Below are 20,898 nucleotides of genomic sequence, written 5' to 3' on the forward strand. Positions count from 1 at the left end.
TATTAATACACTTTTTACCTCTGTGATTACCTTGTATCTAAGCTTCTGCAAACTGCTCCTTATCTCAGTTATATTAATATACTTTATACCTCTGTGATTACCTTGTATCTAAGCCTCTGCAGACTACCCCTTATCTCAGTTATATTAATATACTTTTTACCTCTGTAATTACCTTGTATCTAAGCTTCTGCAAACTGCTCCTTATCTCAGTTATATTAATATACTTTTTACCTCTGTGATTACCGTGTATCTAACCCTCTGCAGACTGCTCCTTATCTCAGTTATATTAATATACTTTTTACCTCTGTGATTACCTTGTATCTAAGCTTCTGCAAACTGCTCCTTATCTCAGTTATATTATTATACTTTTTACCTCTGTGATTACCTTGTATCTAAGCCTCTGCAGACTGCTCCTTATCTCAGTTATATTAGTATACCTTTTACCTCTGTGATTATCTTGTATCTAAGCTTCTGCAAACTGCTCCTTATCTCAGTTATATTAATATACTTTTTACCTCTGTGATTTCCTTGTATCTAAGCCTCTGCAAACTGCTCCTTATCTCAGTTATATTAATATAATTTTTACCTCTGTGATTACCTTGTATCTAAGCCTCTGCAGACTGCCCCTTATCTCCGTTATATTAATATACTTTATACTTCTGTGATTACCTTGTATCTAAGCCTCTGCAGACTGCTCCTTATCTCAGTTATATTAATATACTTTTTACCTCTGTGAATACCCTGTATCTAAGCCTCTGCAGACTGCTCCTTATCTCAGTTATAATAATATACTTTTTACCTCTGTGATTACCTTGTATCTAACCCTCTGCAGACTGCCCCTTATCTCAGTTATATTAATATACTTTTTACCTCTGTGATTACCCTGTATCTAAGCCTCTGCAGACTTCTCCTTATCTCAGTTATATTAATACACTTTTTACCTCTGTGGTTACCTTGTATCTAAGCCTCTGCAGACTGCCCCTTATCTCAGTTATATTAATATACTTTTTACCTCTGTGATTACCTTGTATCTAAGCCTCTGCAGACTGCCCCCTTATCTCAGTTATATTAATATACTTTTTACCTCTGTGATTACCTTGTATCTAAGCCTCTGCAGACTGCGCCCTTATCTCAGTTATATTAATATACTTTTTACCTCTGTGATTACCCTGTATCTAAGCCTCTGCAGACTGCTACTTATCTCAGTTATATTAATATACTTTTTACCTCTGTGATTACCTTGTATCTAAGCCTCTGCAAACTGCTCCTTATCTCAGTTATATTAATATACTTTTTACCTCTGTGATTACCTTGTATCTAAGCTTCTGCAAACTGCTCCTTATCTCAGTTATATTAATATACTTTTTACCTCTGTGATTACCTTGTATCTAAGCCTCTGCAGACTGCCCCTTATCTCAGTTATATTAATATACTTTTTACCTCTGTGATTACCTTGTATCTAAGCCTCTGCAGACTGCCCCCTTATCTCAGTTATATTAATATACTTTTTACCTCTGTGATTACCTTGTATCTAAGCCTCTGCAGACTGCGCCCTTATCTCAGTTATATTAATATACTTTTTACCTCTGTGATTACCCTGTATCTAAGCCTCTGCAGACTGCTCCTTATCTCAGTTATATTAATATACTTTTTACCTCTGTGATTACCTTGTATCTAAGCTTCTGCAAACTGCTCCTTATCTCAGTTATATTAATATACTTTTTACCTCTGTGATTACCTTGTATCTAAGCTTCTGCAAACTGCTCCTTATCTCAGTTATATTAATATACTTTTTACCTCTGTGATTACCCTGCATCTAAGCTTCTGCAAACTGCTCCTTATCTCAGTTATATTAATATACTTTTTACCTCTGTGATTACCTTGTATCTAAGCTTCTGCAAACTGCTCCTTATCTCAGTTATATTAATATACTTTTTACCTCTGTGGTTAGCTTGTATCTAACTCTCTGCAGACTGCTCCTTATCTCAGTTATATTAATATACTTTTTACCTCTGTGATTACCTTGTATCTAAGCTTCTGCAAACTGCTCCTTATCTCAGTTATATTAATATACTTTATACCTCTGTGATTACCTTGTATCTAAGCCTCTGCAGGCTGCCCCTTATATCAGTTATATTAATATACTTTTTACCTCTGTGATTACCTTGTATCTAAGCCTCTGCAGACTACCCCTTATCTCAGTTATATTAATACACTTTTTACCTCTGTGGTTAGCTTGTATCTAACCCTCTGCAGACTGCTCCTTATCTCAGTTATATTAATATACTTTTTACCTCTGTGATTACCTTGTATCTAACCCTCTGCAGACTGCTCCTTATCTCAGTTATATTAATATACTTTTTACCTCTGTGATTAACTTGTATCTAAGCCTCTGCAGACTGCTCCTTATCTCAGTTATATTAATACACTTTTTACCTCTGTGATTACCCTGTATCTAACCCTCTGTAGACTGCTCCTTATCTCAGTTATATTAATATACTTTTTACCTTTGTGATTACCTTGTATCTAACCCTCTGCAGACTGCTCCTTATCTCAGTTATATTAATATACTTTTTACCTCTGTGATTACCCTGTATCTAAGCCTCTGCAGACTGCTCCTTATCTCAGTTATATTAATATACTTTTTACCTCTGTGATTACCTTGTATCTAAGCTTCTGCAAACTGCTCCTTATCTCAGTTATATTAATATACTTTTTACCTCTGTGATTACCTTGTATCTAAGCTTCTGCAAACTGCTCCTTATCTCAGTTATATTAATATACTTTTTACCTCTGTGATTACCTTGTATCTAAGCTTCTGCAAACTGCTCCTTATCTCAGTTATATTAATATACTTTTTACCTCTGTGATTACCCTGCATCTAAGCTTCTGCAAACTGCTCCTTATCTCAGTTATATTAATATACTTTTTACCTCTGTGATTACCTTGTATCTAAGCCTCTGCAGACTGCCCCTTATCTCAGTTATATTAATATACTTTTTACCTCTGTGATTACCTTGTATCTAAGCCTCTGCAGACTGCGCCCTTATCTCAGTTATATTAATATACTTTTTACCTCTGTGATTAGCCTGTATCTAAGCCTCTGCAGACTGCTCCTTATCTCAGTTATATTAATATACTTTTTACCTCTGTGATTACCTTGTATCTAAGCCTCTGCAAACTGCTCCATATCTCAGTTATATTAATATACTTTTTACCTCTGTGATTACCTTGTATCTAAGCCTCTGCAGACTGCTCCTTATCTCAGTTATATTAATATACTTTTTACCTCTGTGATTACCCTGTATTTAAGCCTCTGCAGACTGCTCCTTATCTAATTTATATTAATATACTTTTTACCTCAGTGATTACCTTGTATCTAAGCCTCTGCAGACTGCCCCTTATCTCAGTTATATTAATATACTTTTTACCTCTGTGATTACCTTGTATCTAAGCCTCTGCAAGCTGCTCCTTATCTCAGTTATATTAATATACTTTTTACCTCTGTGATTACCTTGTATCTAAGCTTCTGCAAACTGCTCCTTATCTCAGTTATATTAATATACTTTTTACCTCTGTGATTACCTTGTATCTAAGCTTCTGCAAACTGCTCCTTATCTCAGTTATATTAATATACTTTTTACCTCTGTGATTACCTTGTATCTAAGCTTCTGCAAACTGCTCCTTATCTCAGTTATATTAATATACTTTTTACCTCTGTGATTAGCTTGTATCTAACCCTCTGCAGACTGCTCCTTATCTCAGTTATATTAATATATTTTTTACCTCTGTGATTACCTTGTATCTAAGCTTCTGCAAACTGCTCCTTATCTCAGTTATATTAATATACTTTATACCTCTGTGATTACCTTGTATCTAAGCCTCTGCAGACTGCCCCTTATCTCAGTTATATTAATATACTTTTTACCTCTGTGCTTACCTTGTATCTAATCCTCTGCAGACTGCTCCTTATCTCAGTTATTTTAATATACTTTATACCTCTGTGATTACCTTGTATCTAAGCCTCTGCAGGCTGCCCCTTATCTCAGTTATATTAATATACTTTTTACCTCTGTGATTACCTTGTATCTAAGCTTCTGCAAACTGCTCCTTATCTCAGTTATATTAATATACTTTATACCTCTGTGATTACCTTGTATCTAAGCCTCTGCAGACTACCCCTTATCTCAGTTATATTAATACACTTTTTACCTCTGTGATTACCTTGTATCTAAGCCTCTGCAGACTACCCCTTATCTCAGTTATATTAATACACTTTTTACCTCTGTGATTACCTTGTATCTAAGCTTCTGCAAACTGCTCCTTATCTCAGTTATATTAATATACTTTATACCTCTGTGATTACCTTGTATCTAAGCCTCTGCAGACTGCCCCCTTATCTCATTCATATTAATATACTTTTTACCTCTGTAATTACCTTGTATCTAAGCTTCTGCAAACTGCTCCTTATCTCATTTATATTAATATACTTTTTACCTCTGTGATTACCTTGTATCTAACCCTCTGCAGACTGCTCCTTATCTCAGTTATATTAATATACTTTTTACCTCTGTGATTACCTTGTATCTAAGCTTCTGCAAACTGCTCCTTATCTCAGTTATATTAATATACTTTTTACCTCTGTGATTACCTTGTATCTAACCCTCTGCAGACTGCTCCTTATCTCAGTTATATTAATATACTTTTTACCTCTGTGATTACCTTGTATCTAACCCTCTGCAGACTGCTCCTTATCTCAGTTATATTAATATACTTTTTACCTCTGTGATTACCTTGTATCTAAGCCTCTGCAGACTGCTCCTTATCTCAGTTATATTAGTATACTTTTTACCTCTGGGATTTCCTTGTATCTAAGCCTCTGCAAACTGCTCCTTATCTCAGTTATATTAATATAATTTTTACCTCTGGGATTTCCTTGTATCTAAGCCTCTGCAAACTGCTCCTTATCTCAGTTATATTAATATAATTTTTACCTCTGTGATTACCTTGTATCTAACCCTCTGCAGACTGCTCCTTATCTCAGTTATATTAATATACTTTTTACCTCTGTGATTACCTTGTATCTAAGCCTCTGCAGACTGCCCCTTATCTCAGTTATATTATTATACTTTTTACCTCTGTGATTACCTTGTATCTAAGCCTCTGCAGACTGCTCCTTATCTCAGTTATAATAATATACTTTTTACCTCTGTGATTACCTTGTATCTAAGCCTCTGCAGACTGATCCTTATCTCAGTTATAGTAATACACTTTTTACCTCTGTGATTACCCTGTATCTAACCCTCTGTAGACTGCTCCTTATCTCAGTTATATTAATATACTTTTTACCTTTGTGATTACCTTGTATCTAACTCTCTGCAGACTGCTCCTTATCTCAGTTATATTAATATACTTTTTATCTCTGTGATTACCCTGTATCTAAGCCTCTGCAGACTGCTCCTTATCTCAGTTATATTAATATACTTTTTACCTTTGTGATTACCTTGTATCTAACCCTCTGCAGACTGCTCCTTATCTGAGTTATATTAATATACTTTTTACCTCTGTGATTAACTTGTATCTAAGCCTCTGCAGACTGCTCCTTATCTCAGTTATATTAATACACTTTTTACCTCTGTGATTACCCTGTATCTAACCCTCTGTAGACTGCTCCTTATCTCAGTTATATTAATATACTTTTTACCTTTGTGATTACCTTGTATCTAACCCTCTGCAGACTGCTCCTTATCTCAGTTATATTAATATACTTTTTATCTCTGTGATTACCTTGTTTCTAAGCCTCTGCAGACTGCCCCTTATCTCAGTTATATTAATATACTTTTTACCTCTGTGATTACCCTGTATCTAAGCCTCTGCAGACTGCCCCTTATCTCAGTTATATTAATATACGTTTTACCTCTGTGATTACCTTGTATCTAAGCCTTTGCAGACTGCCCCTTATCTCAGTTATATTAATATACTTTTTACCTCTGTGATTACCCTGTATCTAAGCCTCTGCAGACTGCCCCTTATCTCAGTTATATTAATATACTTTTTACCTCTGTGATTACCTTGTATCTAAGCCTTTGCAGACTGTTCCCTTATTTCAGTTCTTTTGACAGACTTGCACTTTAGCTAATCATTGCTGACTCATAAATAACTTGACGGGCATGAGCGCAAAGTTATCTAAATGGTATAATTGAACTTGCAAGACTAGAGCACTACATGACAGGAAATAGTGCTGCCAGCTAGTGCTTTTGCTAATGCATGCCATATAGTGCTGCCATCTAGTGATTTTGCTAATGCATGCCATATAGTGCTGCCATCTAGTGCTTTTGCTAATGCATGCCATATAGTGCTGCCATCTAGTGCTTTTGCTAATGCATGCCATATAGTGCTGCCATCTAGTGCTTTTGCTAATGTATGCCATATAGTGCTGCCATCTAGTGCTTTTGCTAATGCATGCCATATAGTGCTGCCATCTAGTGCTTTTGCTAATGCATGCCATATAGTGCTGCCATCTAGTGCTTTTGCTAATGCATGCCATATAGTGCTGCCATCTAGTGCTTTTGCTAATGTATGCCATATAGTGCTGCCATCTAGTGCTTTTGCTAATGCATGCCATATAGTGCTGCCATCTAGTGCTTTTGCTAATGCATAACATATAGTGCTGCCATCTAGTGCTTTTGCTAATGCATAACATGTAGTGCTGCCATCTAGTGCTTTTGCTAATGCATAACATATAGTGCTGCCATCTAGAGCTTTTGCTAATGTATGCCATATAGTGCTGCCATCTAGTGCTTTTGCTAATGTATGCCATATAGTGCTGCCATCTAGTGCTTTTGCTAATGTATGCCATCTAGTGCTGCCATCTAGTGCTTTTGCTAATGCATGCCATCTAGTGCTGCCATCTAGTGCTTTTGCTAATGCATGCCATATAGTGCTGCCATCTAGTGCTTTTGCTAATGCATGCCATATAGTGCTGCCATCTAGTGCTTTTGCTAATGCATGCCATATAGTGCTGCCATCTAGTGCTTTTGCTAATGCATGCCATATAGTGCTGCCATCTAGTGCTTTTGCTAATGCATGCCATATAGTGCTGCCATCTAGTGCTTTTGCTAATGCATGCCATATAGTGCTGTCATCTAGTGCTTTTGCTAATGCATGCCATATAGTGCTGCCATCTAGTGCTTTTGCTAATGCATGCCATATAGTGCTGCCATCTAGTGCTTTTGCTAATGCATGCCATATAGTGCTGCCATCTAGTGCTTTTGCTAATGCATGCCATATAGTGCTGCCATCTAGTGCTTTTGCTAATGCATGCCATATAGTGCTGCCATCTAGTGCTTTTGCTAATGTATGCCATATAGTGCTGCCATCTAGTGCTTTTGCTAATGCATAACATATAGTGCTGCCATCTAGTGCTTTTGCTAATGCATAACATATAGTGCTGCCATCTAGTGCTTTTGCTAATGTATGCCATATAGTGCTGTCATCTAGTGCTTTTGCTAATGTATGCCATATAGTGCTGCCATCTAGTGCTTTTGCTAATGCATGCCATATAGTGCTGCCATCTAGTGCTTTTGCTAATGCATGCCATATAGTGCTGCCATCTAGTGCTTTTGCTAATGCATGCCATATAGTGCTGCCATCTAGTGCTTTTGCTAATGTATGCCATATAGTGCTGCCATCTAGTGCTTTTGCTAATGTATGCCATATAGTGCTGCCATCTAGTGCTTTTGCTAATGCATGCCATATAGTGCTGCCATCTAGTGCTTTTGCTAATGTATGCCATATAGTGCTGCCATCTAGTGCTTTTGCTAATGCATGCCATATAGTGCTGCCATCTAGTGCTTTTGCTAATGTATGCCATATAGTGCTGCCATCTAGTGCTTTTGCTAATGTATGCCATATAGTGCTGCCATCTAGTGCTTTTGCTAATGTATGCCATATAGTGCTGCCATCTAGTGCTTTTGCTAATGCATGCCATATAGTGCTGCCATCTAGTGCTTTTGCTAATGCATGCCATATAGTGCTGCCATCTAGTGCTTTTGCTAATGTATGCCATATAGTGCACCTTCCTGAACTTACATTCCTGCTTTTTAACAAAGGATAACAAGAAACAGTAGACAATTTAATAAAATAAGTAAATTGGAAAGCTGTATAAAATTGAATGTTCTATCTAAATCATGAAAGATTAACGATAAGATAACCCGGTAGCACCTGCATAATAAGATAACACTGGTTTGATGTGTGTGTTTATATTTATATTAGGTGAATTCTTCATTATTTCTTAAATTGGGCTTAAGCCCTGGCAATTATTAATTGTCCCTCTACTCTTCACTGTGGGACTATTTATGGTTCCTGAAGTCACCTCTTTCAAACCTGGTTGAATTGACTCCTTGATTTGCATCATATCTGCCGAGCACAAACATAATAATATCTCAAAATTAGGTACCATGAATCAAGTTAACCAACCCTGATGAAAGCACAACCAAAGGTATCATTAAAAAAATAAATTGCAAGTTTAGAAGTCGATCTATTCTCCCATGTTGACGGACAGTCTTCTGTTTTATAAAGTCGTATTAATAAAACCATGCAATTCAATATCCACTTCCTCCTTCCCTACTCACAGAATATATTAAATCAAATAGATTTGATTAAGCTTGCTCTCTATTCTTGGTTAACGTGACCTTTCAAAATACACTAAGGAAGGGATAAATCTGCAATGTCACCACTTTGGAATATCTGCATATGAGTCCCTGATGAATACACAATTAAATGCCCTCCTTGTTTCATGGTCTCCATAAAATAATTTTTGCTAAAACGGCTACAAGCCTCAGACAAGAATTCTTTTGATTTGCACAGCATATAAATTATATATGTAATGGAATTGGAAGATATATATGTACATTTGAATCCATATTTGTGGAATAAGGATCATATTTTAGAGTAAAGATGTTTCTCATTTAAAAAAAATGTAATTACACAAATTATTATATTTTTAAGCAATCAGACGTTTGCAATTGCTATGCCCAGGTCATATCTATATACTAGAGTGCCCAACTACTGCCAGATAATTGGAATTATTTTATTTACTTTCCATAAATGTAAATTCTCTGTGAAAAATTAAAAAAAATATTTTGGAATTTCAGTTTTGGACCTAATTAAAGGTAAATTAATTTTAAGCTGCAAGGCATTAAATAATTTCGCTTGGTAAAGTGATATAGGCTAATATTTTATCAATAAAGATACCAGCACACTGAGATATAATCTATATTTTGTCAGATTATAGGGGTAATGCTACCCCATTTTCATGTTGATATTCAGCAACTAGATAGAGTCATAGGGGCCGAAATACTAAGCTGCAGGTGCAGCAGGAAATGTAAGCTAGGAAGCAGCAGTCTTAAGACCACTGCTCCTTAACTCGTCCGCCACTTCTGAGGCAGCGGACAACAATCAGCCCAATCAGATACGATCGGGTTGATTGACACCAATCAGCCAACCGGATTGAACTTCAATCTGATTGGCTGATTACTTCAGCCAATCAGATTTTTCCTACCTTAATTCCGATTGGCTGAATCAGCCAATCGGAATTCGAGGGATGCCATCTTGGATGACGTAATTTATAGGAACCTTCATTCGTCGTCGGGAAGAAGAGGATGCTCCGCGTCGGATGTCTTGAAGATGGATCCGCTCTGCGCCGGATGGATGAAGATAGAAGTTGCCGCTTGGATGAAGACGTCTGCTGGATGGAGGACCTCTTCTGCCCCGATCGGATGAAGACTTCTGCCGCTCCGGATGTCCTCTTCTGGCCCATCGGTGACCGGCTGGGTGAACACGGCTCAAGGTAGTGTGATCTTCAAAGGGGTAGTGTTAGGTTTATTTAAGGGGCGATCAGGTGGGTTTTAGAGTAGGGGTGTGTGGGTGGGGGGTTGTAATGTTGGAGGGGGGTCTTGTATTTTATTTTACAGGTAAAAGAGCTAATTACTTTGGGGCAATGTCCCGCAAAAAGCCCTTTTAAGGGCTGGTAAAAGAGCTGTTACTTTTGTAATTTAGTATAGGGTAGGGAATTTTATTATTTTGGGGGCTTTTTTATTTTATTAGGGGGCTTAGATTAGGTGTAATTAGATTAAAATTCTTGTAATATTTTTTTATTTTTTGTAATTTAGTGTTTTTTTTTTTTTGTCATATAGTTTAGTTTATTTAATTGTATTTTATTTTAGATAATTGTAGGTAATTAATTTAATTAATTTATTGATAGTGTAGTGTTAGGTGTATTTGTAACTTAGATTAGGATTTATTTTACAGGTAATTTTGTAATTATTTTAACTAGGTAGCTATTAAATACTTATTAACTATTTAATAGCTATTGTACCTAGTTAAAATAAATACAAAGTTGCCTGTAAAATAAATATAAATCCTAAAATAGCTACAATGTAATTATTAATTATATTGTAGCTATTATAGGGTTTATTTTATAGGTAAGTATTTAGTTTTAAATAGGAATAATTTATTTAATTATACTAAATTTATTTAGATTTCTTTAAATTATATTTAACTTAGGGGGGTGTTAGGGTTAGGGTTAGACTTAGGTTTAGGGGTTAATAACTTTACTATAGTAGCGGCGACGTTGGGGGTGGCAGATTAGGAGTTAATAATTGTAGGTAGGTGGCGGCGATGTTAGGGAGGGCAGATTAGGGGTTAATAAAATTTATTATAGTGTTTGCGAGGCGGGATTGCGGCGGTTTAGGGGTTAATACATTTATTATAGTGGCGGCAATGTCCGGTGAGCAGATTAGGGGTTAATAAGTGTAGGTAGGTGACGGCGACGTTGGGGGGCAGATTAGGGGTTAATAAATATAATATAGGTGTCGGCGATATTGGGGGCAGCAGATTAGGGGTTCATAGGGATAATGTAGGTGTCCGGAGCTGCAGATTAGGGGTTAATAATATAATGCAGGTGGCAAGGATGTTGGGGGCGGCAGATTAGGAGTTAATAAGTGTAAGGATAGGGGTGTTAAGACTCGGGGTTCATGTTAGGGTGTTAGGTGTAGACTTAGAAAGTGTTTCCCCATAGGAAACAATGGGGCTGCGTTAGGAGCTGAACGCTGCTTTTTTGGTTTTTCTTCAGCCAGCTCAGCCCAATTGTATCCTATGGGGAAATCGTGCACAAGCACGTTTTTCCAGTTTACTGCTACCGTAAGCAATGCTGGTATTGAGGGTAGAAGTGGAGCTAAATTTGGCTCAACGCTCACTTTTCTGAGGCTAACACAGCCATTCAGAAAACTTGTAATACCAGCTTTGTCTTAAGGGTGCACTGGAAAAAAAAAGGAGCGTTAGCTCCGCATGTTTTTACCGACAAAACTCAAAATCTAGGTGTATATGTATTTTTTAATATACACAACCCAAGGTATTGATCTAGGCCCATTTTGGTATATTTGGTCACAATTTGGGCGCTAAATATGAACATATAAAAAATTGTTAATTTTTATACAAACTTTGGGTCTCTCACTGAAATATTATTTACACATAACTACTGCAGTCATAAGACGAATGGTTGTAAAAGCTTCTCTGCAGTCCCCTTTATTCAGAAACAGGAGACATGCGCAGCTTTGCCATTGGTTTTTGGCAATTAGAAAACTGCTAATTGGAGATGCGCACTTCCTGGCAGTGAAGGAGTTAATCAGTTAGCTTATAAAGTTAATTAGTAGTGTAGGCATTACCCTCCCACCTCCCAGCCCCTGATCCCTACCTGCTCCCCCCCTCCCCACTGGTCACCACCATCTTACCTACTGGCAGACAGTCTGTCAATATGCAGTTTATGGCTTTTTTTGTTACTATATTTATTTATATATTTCTGTAGTGTAGGGAACCCTCCCACCTCCCTGATACCCCCAACAGCTCTCTTATCCTCTTTTCTCCCACTGTTCCCTGCCATGTTTGTTATTGACAGCCAGTCTTACAAATGATGATTTTTATATTTATTATTTTTATATATATTTTCTGTAGTGTAGGGATCCCCTCACCCTCCCCACCTTCCTGCTCCAAGTGATTACTTTTTTCTGTAGTGTAGGGTCCCACCTTCCCTCTCCAAATGATAATTTTCTGTAATGTAGAAATCCATCCTTCCCTACCCCGCCTAACATTTTTCTGTAGTGTAGGGAACCTCACACCTCCCTCATCCTGAACTGGGCCGCCCACCCGCCACCCTCCTTCCCTCCCACTGTTCCCACAGATAACAACAGAAGATCATTACGGAGTGACACATACAGTGTCACTCCCTGTAATGATCTGCAATCTGGCACAACCAGTGCTCCCTTACTAAATGAAGGCAGATGCCTTCTACCACCTGGTTGCAGTTCCACTGTCTACGCTAACAGTGGGGACTGAAACATGCGCCTCTGTGCTGGACATAGATACTACATCCACACAATACACTGGGCAACATACTGTGTGACATAGTACCTACGTCCATATGGTGCAAGGGGTTAAAAGCGATTGACCACTCAAAAATGAGTAAACTCTGATTTAATGAATTGCAGTCTACTTTAGTTATGCACTTAGCTTACTTTTTCCTGTAAGTTAAAACAAAAAAAATAAGTTTATTTTCCACCACCACCTTTAGGACTCTGACTCTTTAACATTTTACACAGTTATTTTCTTTGTCTAATAGGTCACACCAAAAGGAGATAAGTTAAACATGCTCAAGATCATTTCAAAGTAGTGTGTCCATGGACTGTAATAGAAAACATACGGCTAGATTACGAGTTTTGCGTTATGAGTAAAAAAGCAGTGTTATGGCTTATAACGCTGATTTTTCACTACCACTGCTATTACGAGACTTGTAAGTACAGCTGTTCCGCACACTTTTTTGGCCGTAATTTAACTTAAGCCATTTGCGTAAAGTCTTTTTTCAATGGGATTTCCATAACGCCGTTATTACAAGCTTTTTCTGGGAGGCCAAAAAGTGAGTGGTACAGCCTATCCCGCAAGATTCGTAATGCAATCTGAAAGTCAGTAGTTATGAGTTTTACGCTACAAAGCTGTAGCATAAAGCTCATAACTAAAGTGCTAAAAAGTACACTAACACCCATAAACTACCTATTAACCCCTAAACCGAGGCCCTCCCGCATCGCAAACACTGAAATAAAATTATTAACCCCTAATCTGCTGCTCCGGACATCGCCACAACTATAATAAACATATTAACCCCTAAACCGCCGCACTCCCGCATCGCAAACACTAGTTAAATATTATTAACCCCTAATCTGCCGTCTCTACCATCGCCGCCACCTACCTACATTTATTAACTCCTAATCTGCAGCCCCCATCGTCGCCGCCACTATAATAAACATATTAACCCCTAAACCTAAGTCTAACCCTAACACCCCCTAACTTAAATATAATTCAAGTAAATCTAGATAAAACCTACTATCATTAACTAAATTATTCCTAGTTAAAACTAAATACTTACCTGTAAAATAAACCCTAAGATAGCTACAATATAACTAATAGTAAATTACATTACATTACATTGTAGCTATCTTAGGTTTTATTTTTATTTTTTCAGGCAAGTTTGTATTTATTTTAACTAGGTAGAATAGTTACTAAATAGTTATTAACTATTTACTAACTACCTAGCTGAAATAAATACAAATTTACCTGTAAAATAAAACCTAACCTGTCTTACACTAACACCTAACCTTACACTACAATTAAATAAATTACATTAAATACAATTACCTAAATTACAAAAACAAACAAACACTAAATTACACAAAATAAAAAAAGAAATTATCAGATATTTAAACTAATTACACCTAATCTAATAGCCCTATCAAAATAAAAAAAAGCCCCCCCCAAAATAAAAAATAACTCCTAGCCTAAACTAAACTACCAATAGTCCTTAAAAGGGCCTTTTGCGGGGCATTGCCCCGAAGAAATCAGCTCTTTTACCTGTAAAATAAAATACAAACAACCCCCCAACAGTAAAACCCACCACCCACACAACCAACCCCCCAAATAAAAACCTATTTAAAAAACCTAAGCTCCACATTGCCCTGAAAAGGGCATTTGGATGGGCATTGCCCTTAAAAGGGCATTTAGCTCTTTTTCCACAGAAACCCTAATCTAAAAATAAAACCCACCCAATAAACCCTTAAAAAAACCTAACACTAACCCCCGAAGATCCACTTACAGTTTTGAATACCGGACATCCATCCTCAACGAAGCCGGGAGAAGTCTTCATCCAAGCGGCAAGAAGTCCTCAACGAAGCCGGGAGAAGTCTTCATCCAAGCGGCAAGAAGTCCTCAACGAAGCCGGGAGAAGTCTTCATCCAAGCGGCAAGAAGTCCTCAACGAAGCCGGGAGAAGTCTTCATCCAAGCCGGCAGATGTGGTCTTCATCCAGACAGCATCTTCTATCTTCATCCATCCGGGGCGGAGCGGCTGCATCTTCAAGACATCCGGCGCTGAGCATCCTCTTCAATCGAAGTCTTCTTCCAGAATGAAGGTTCCTTTAAATGACGTCATCCAAGATGGCGTCCCTTAAATTCCGATTGGCTGATAGAATTCTATCAGCCAATGGGAATTCAAGGGACGCCATCTTGGATGACGTCACTTAAAGGAACCTTCATTCTTCAGTTGCCGTGGAAAGAAGAGGATGCTCTTCTTTATTAGTAGGTTTTATTTAGATTTATTTTAATTATATTTAAGTTAGAGGGTGTTAGCGTTAGACTTAGGTTTAGGGGTTAAAAAATGTAGTATAGTGGCGGCGACGTTGGGGGCGGCAGATTAGGGGTTAATAAATGTAGGAGGTGGAGGCGATGTTAGGGGCGGCAGATTATGGTTAATAATATTTAACTAGTGTTTGTGATGCAGGAGTACGGCGGTTTAGGGGTTAATATGTTTATTATAGTGGCGGCGACTTTGGGGGCAGCAGATTAGGGGTTAATAAGTGTAGCTAGGTTGCAGCGACATTGGGGGCAGGAGATTAGGGGTTAATATATATAATGTAGGTGTTGGTGATGTTGGGGGCAGCAGATTAGGGGTTAATAAGTATAATGTAGGCGTCGGCGATGTCGGGGGCGGCAGATTCGGGGTTAATTAATATAATGTAGGTGTCGGTGATGTCGGGGGTGGCAGATTAGGGGTTAATAAGTGTAAGATTAGGGGTGTTTAGACTCAGGGTTCATGTTAGGGTGTTAGGTGTAAACATAAATTTAGTTTTCCCATAGGAATCAATGGGGCTGTGTTACGGAGCTTTACGCTGCTTTTTTGCAGGTGTTAGGTTTTTTTTCAGACGGCTCTCCCCATTGATGTCTATGGAGAAATCGTGCATGAGCACGTAAAATCAGCTCACTGCAGCTTTCAGCAGCGCTAGTATTGGAGTTCGGTATGGAGCTCAATTTTGCGCTACACTCACTTTTTGCCTGCTAATGCTGGGTTTATGAAAACCTGTAATACCAGCCCTGTAGGGAAGTGAGCGGTGACAATAACGTGCAAGTTAGCACCGCACCCCTCATAACGCAAAACTCATAATCTAACCGGTAGTTTTTAAACAGAAATATAGTTAAAACATTTAGGGCTAGATTACAAGCGGAGCTTAATCGTTGGCGAAGAGTGAATTATCTTTTGTGTGACGTCATGTAACAAATAATGCACAATCTGGTGTGAATGATCACATAACCAAGGCATCCTATTATGGCCAAAACGTTTACAAAGGCAGATTTATTAAAGTGAATGTAAACTTGAGCGTACTCGCTCAAGTCATAGGATATAACTTAAAAAACGAGGTGGACTTTAATTCATTAAATCGGTAATTTATACAGATATTCTTAGATTTTTACATTTTAATGCTGCAACGATAAACGCCGTTCCTCCGCCTACCATAGTCCTCAGTTGATTGGCAGGTGACGAGGTAAACAACAATTAGTTGATTGCAGATTCATCATCTGTCAATCAACTGAGGACTATGGCGGGCGAAGGAACGGCGGTTATTGTTGCAGCATTAAAATGTAAAAATCTAAGAATATCTATATAATTTACAGATTTCATGAATTTAAGACTACCTCATTTTTAAATGATATCCTATGGGGCATATGTATCAATGTGCGAGTGGACATGATATGAAGTAGCGTATCATGTCTGCTGCGCATTGATAAATGCATATGCTGTCAGCAGGTCTTGTGAACTGCTGGTGCAATGCCGCCCCCTGCAGATTTGCGGCCGCTAGCATACCCAATCGTATGAGATCAGATTGATATCTGTCTGCGGCCTCAGAGCAGGCGGAACGGTTATGGCGCAGCGGTCTTTAGACCACTGCTTCATAACTTCTGTTTCTGGCGAGCCATACGGAGCTTGATAAATATGCCCCTATGACTTGAGTGATTACGCTCAAGTGTACATTCACTTTAAGCTGCATACACAGGTTTTTGGGCTATGTTGAGAAGATTTGCATAAGCGAGCCTGCTGACACTTATTTAAGAAGAAAAAATGCTTCTTTTTCCTCTCCGCCCCTTTAAAAGGGCCGAGATCAATCACCCCGACACTTATTCACTAAGGGGGTGATTGAATTCCCTTCTCTACTGCAATTGGTTGTGCCAGAACAGGGGCATCATTGCCTAAGAAACCTCTTGTGCAATGTTAAATTTTGCTATGTGATGCAGCATTGCTAGGGGCGATTACAGACGGACAGGTTCATTACTTGCATACCTATCCGCTGCAGGGATAGGAAATCTGCCCCTTAGCGCACTCTATACTTTTAATGGAATCCGGGGAATGCTTTTAGCTTGCTCAGTACGCTCATAATGCAAGTGGTGAGTTAAGTGTTGTACTTGAGCATTATCCAAAATACTACTGTAAAATATGGAGCTTTTACAGAAGTGAAGTATTATTAGTAGTATTATTATATATTAGTATAGCACAGAACTACAAGGACTCTACTACTTGCGCACCATCAGCTAAGAGCACCCTCGGCTTAGAATACCATCGGCTTAGTGCTTGAGCGATATCCAACAATAATTTTACTACTTGCCCCCACCCGTACTATCCAATATGCAGATGTGAGTGTGTCCTAGACTATCGCTCAAGTGATAAAAAATAACTTGCAACTTGTAATATGAGCACAAAAATAGAAGCGCTATTAATTGTGCTTGATCAATGTTAACACACAATGGTACTAATATTTTTGCTCTCAACTTGTAATCTAGGCCTTAATTTGTATGTATATATTTTGAAATACTGTGCACACAAACATATATATATATTAATTAACAACAAGTAGAAGTGCTCAGCCAGGCCCAAACAACAGCTCAATAGCTTGTCCTCTGGCAAACTGCCACCTGGGAACAGCTTCCTTTTGCCCAATTGTGCTTACACAGAAGAGAACTTAAGATGAAGTATTTCAGTCTAATCCCACCTATGCAGGTCAGTCCAGCCCGAAATACCAGGCAATCCTCTGAATGAGGAACACGGCAACCCCAGATGATCGTTTCGGCCTTCTTTGGGCCTCATCAGTGAGGGGCAGCATTGTGCAGGGACATTGGGCAGGGAGTTCACATCTGGTTCCCCAATGACACTTAGGGAGAGAACAAGAAGATGCGCTTAACCAGGCACGAACAGCAGCTCAATAGTTTGTCCTCTGGCAAATTACAACCAGGGAACAGCCTCCTAATATACTATAAAATTACCTTCATTATTTTTTTCAAGATTAAGAATTACAAAACAATATTGTTTAGAGTTCCAACAATTTACTGCAGCACAATTCTAATAATTAACATAGAAATGAAGCAATGCATTTGTATATATTTGATTTTTTTTTACTCCTGTAAAAAGCATAAAACCCCTTTCTGCTGTACTCAGCTGCTTTGAATCGTTTGCAATAAACGCTTGTGTTGTGCGCAGTGATGAAGGTACTGCACTACAGGGATAGATAATAATGTCTTCATAAACTTTGTCTTTATGACCATGAAAGGTTAAACGTAGGTGTCATTTATTCCTTGGTTTTCAAAAAGTCCTATAAATGAAAGGAACAGATATATCTTTCTTTCTGTCCAATATTACATCTCCTTGTCACCCATTCATTTTTTCTCCATGCAAGAACGCAACGTCTTTTACTGGTCCCAGGTGACACAAATTCCCTTTCTTTCACGTTATTATAGGTTACTTGACTTTTGTTGCTCCACAGCCAACCATTGCCCTCTCTTGATGACATAAGCCCTAAAACGAGAAACTCTTAGAACTCAGACAACTTACATAACCATCACATTTTACTAAATAGCAAACAAGATCAGCACAATAAAACAGATATTCATTAATCAATATCTGCAAATGTTGTCTTCCTTGTGAGGAGGGTTATGTCTGAGACCACCAACCATCATTCATATTATGTCATATTATCATATGGTACTTTGTTAGGTTTTAATGACAAATGTATAGAGTCAGACAGGCATATAGATAGAGAGAGAGAGGGGGGGGGGATAGATAGATGATAGATAGAGAGAGAGAGAGGGGGGAGGATAGATAGATGATAGATAGAGAGAGAGAGAGAGGGGGAGATAGATAGATGATAGATAGAGAGAGAGAGAGAGAGAGAGAGGGGGGGGGGATAGATAGATGATAGATAGAGAGAGAGGGGGGGGGATAGATAGATGATAGAGAGAGAGAGAGAGAGAGAGAGGGGGGGGGGTGATAGATAGAGAGAGAGAGAGAGAGAGAGAGAGAGGGGGGGGGATAGATAGATGATAGATAGAGAGAGAGAGGGGGGGGAGGATAGATAGATGATAAATCGATAGACAGAGAGGGAGATAGATGATAGATAGATAGAGAGAGAGGGGGGATAGATAGATGATAGATCGATAGACAGAGAGAGAGGGAGATAGATAGATAGATTGATAGAGGAATAGATAGACAGACAGATATATAGATAGATAATTAGATAGATAGCGATAGATAGCATTACAAAAAACAGCACACTCTTTCAATAACACATTCAGATGCTAAATTATGAAGGTGCATATTTTAGTTGTGTGGTGTCCTAGGCACTGAGAAATCTGCTGTCATTCAAACCCTCTGCATTCATCCCGTTTAACTCAAATTTGGCTGATATATGCACAAAATGTACTGAACAGTTCATTATTTACTCATTCCTATCAGACTCAAAGAAAGGCATTTGAAAGTGAACCTTCTGTGAGCCACATTACATAACAAACCATTCTATCTCTTTAGAGAGCATGGGCATCATGAAACCGTACATTTCCTTAAGATTTTCTGCCCTTCTAAATTCCTATTACCCTAGGCACAGGCCTAGCTGGCCCAGTCCAAAATACACCAATGGAATAATATGACTGGTGACAGGGTGTTTGTCTGTTTTAAGAAGCCAATTACTGCCCCTTACCAATCCAAAATGGCTTCCTGTCTGCAAATTTCCACAGCCATTTAATTTCTGCTTCAGAATGCACACTTGTCAAGTGACTGTCAAATCTGAAGGATACAAAACAAAGGCCTCATTTAAAATAACAAAACAAACAAAATAGAAAACCATTGAGCCTTTCATATTTTAGACAGGTCTGAGCAAATAGAATGTATTTAAACAAAAAATCTAAGTTTAGCGCCTTACACTTGCAAACAGGCTCGTTCGGCGTCTTCCCAGGTAGAATTTCGAAAGGCATTGAGATGATAACACTGATTATTGTAAAGGGTCCATCCATCAGGACATTTATCTTCCTGGTAAAAATAAAGATGTTACATGAATGATAGAATACAATTTAAACCAAATAGTTGCTATTATGGGGACCATTAATTGGATATACAATTAAACGTTTAGGTGCATATGAATGCATTTATGTTTGGATAGAAATGTTTTGCACTGCAGATGTAGAAAAAATGATGCTAGTAAAAGATATCACCAGATGATAGCATTACCTGAGCATATGTACATATGGCCATGCACATTCATCTAAACATTGTGCTGTTAGGACCCTACATTTAATCTAATGCTACCCTTTTAACTCAAATTATGCAAATTGTATAACATTTTCAAAAGTGTGTGAATCAAACACTTATTTGAAGGTGACACTAGCACTCAGATGAAACTATTAGTGAGCCATGTCAGGAAGTGTATTACTGGCAGAGCCTAATAGTGTGCCATGTCAGGAAGTGTATTACTGGCAGAGCCTATTAGTGAGCCATGTCAGGAAGTGTATTACTGGCAGAGCCTAATAGTGTGCCATGTCAGGAAGTGTATTACTGGCAGAGCCTAATAGTGTGCCATGTCAGGAAGTGTATTACTGGCAGAGCCTATTAGTGAGCCATGTCAGGAAGTGTATTACTGGCAGAGCCTATTAGTGAGCCATGTCAGGAAGTGTATTACTGGCAGAGCCTATTAGTGAGCCATGTCAGGAAGTGTATTACTGGCAGAGCCTATTAGTGTGCCATGTCAGGAAGTGTATTACTGGCAGAGCCTATTAGTGAGCCATGTCAGGAAGTGTATTACTGGCAGAGCCTAATAGTGTGCCATGTCAGGAAGTGTATTACTGGCAGAGCCTATTAGTTTGCCATGTCAGGAAGTGTATTACTGGCAGAGCCTATTAGTGAGCCATGTCAGGAAGTGTATTACTGGCAGAGCCTATTAGTGAGCCATGTCAGGAAGTGTATTACTGGCAGAGCCTAAAAGTGTGCCATGTCAGGAAGTGTATTACTGGCAGAGCCTATTAGTTTGCCATGTCAGGAAGTGTATTACTGGCAGAGCCTATTAGTGTGCCATGTTATGAAGTGTTTTACTGGCAGAGCCTATTAGTGTGCCATGTCAGGAAGTGTATTACTGGCAGAGCCTATTAGTGTGCCATGTTATGAGGTGTATTACTGGCAGAGCCTATTAGTGTGCCATGTCAGGAAG

At 38.4% G+C, this 20,898-nt stretch overlaps 1 protein-coding gene across 1 annotated transcript in view; it reads right to left on the reverse strand.

The window, feature by feature from the left end:
* Nucleotides 1-17,732: 17,732 nt before the first annotated feature.
* The window catches only part of LOC128641079 (FRAS1-related extracellular matrix protein 1-like), a 393,612-nt gene continuing 390,446 nt past the window's right edge, over nucleotides 17,733-20,898 (reverse strand). The window contains exons 33-35 of the mRNA XM_053693633.1: nucleotides 19,621-19,727; nucleotides 19,399-19,484; nucleotides 17,733-18,221 (exon numbers count right to left, since the gene is read on the reverse strand). Of these exons, the coding sequence (XP_053549608.1) occupies nucleotides 18,019-18,221; nucleotides 19,399-19,484; nucleotides 19,621-19,727 (396 nt within the window). The 3' untranslated portion in view covers nucleotides 17,733-18,018. The remainder of the gene's footprint in view (nucleotides 18,222-19,398; nucleotides 19,485-19,620; nucleotides 19,728-20,898) is intronic.

Source organism: Bombina bombina, chromosome 10 (assembly GCF_027579735.1).
Source record: "Bombina bombina isolate aBomBom1 chromosome 10, aBomBom1.pri, whole genome shotgun sequence".
Lineage (NCBI taxonomy): Eukaryota > Metazoa > Chordata > Amphibia > Anura > Bombinatoridae > Bombina > Bombina bombina.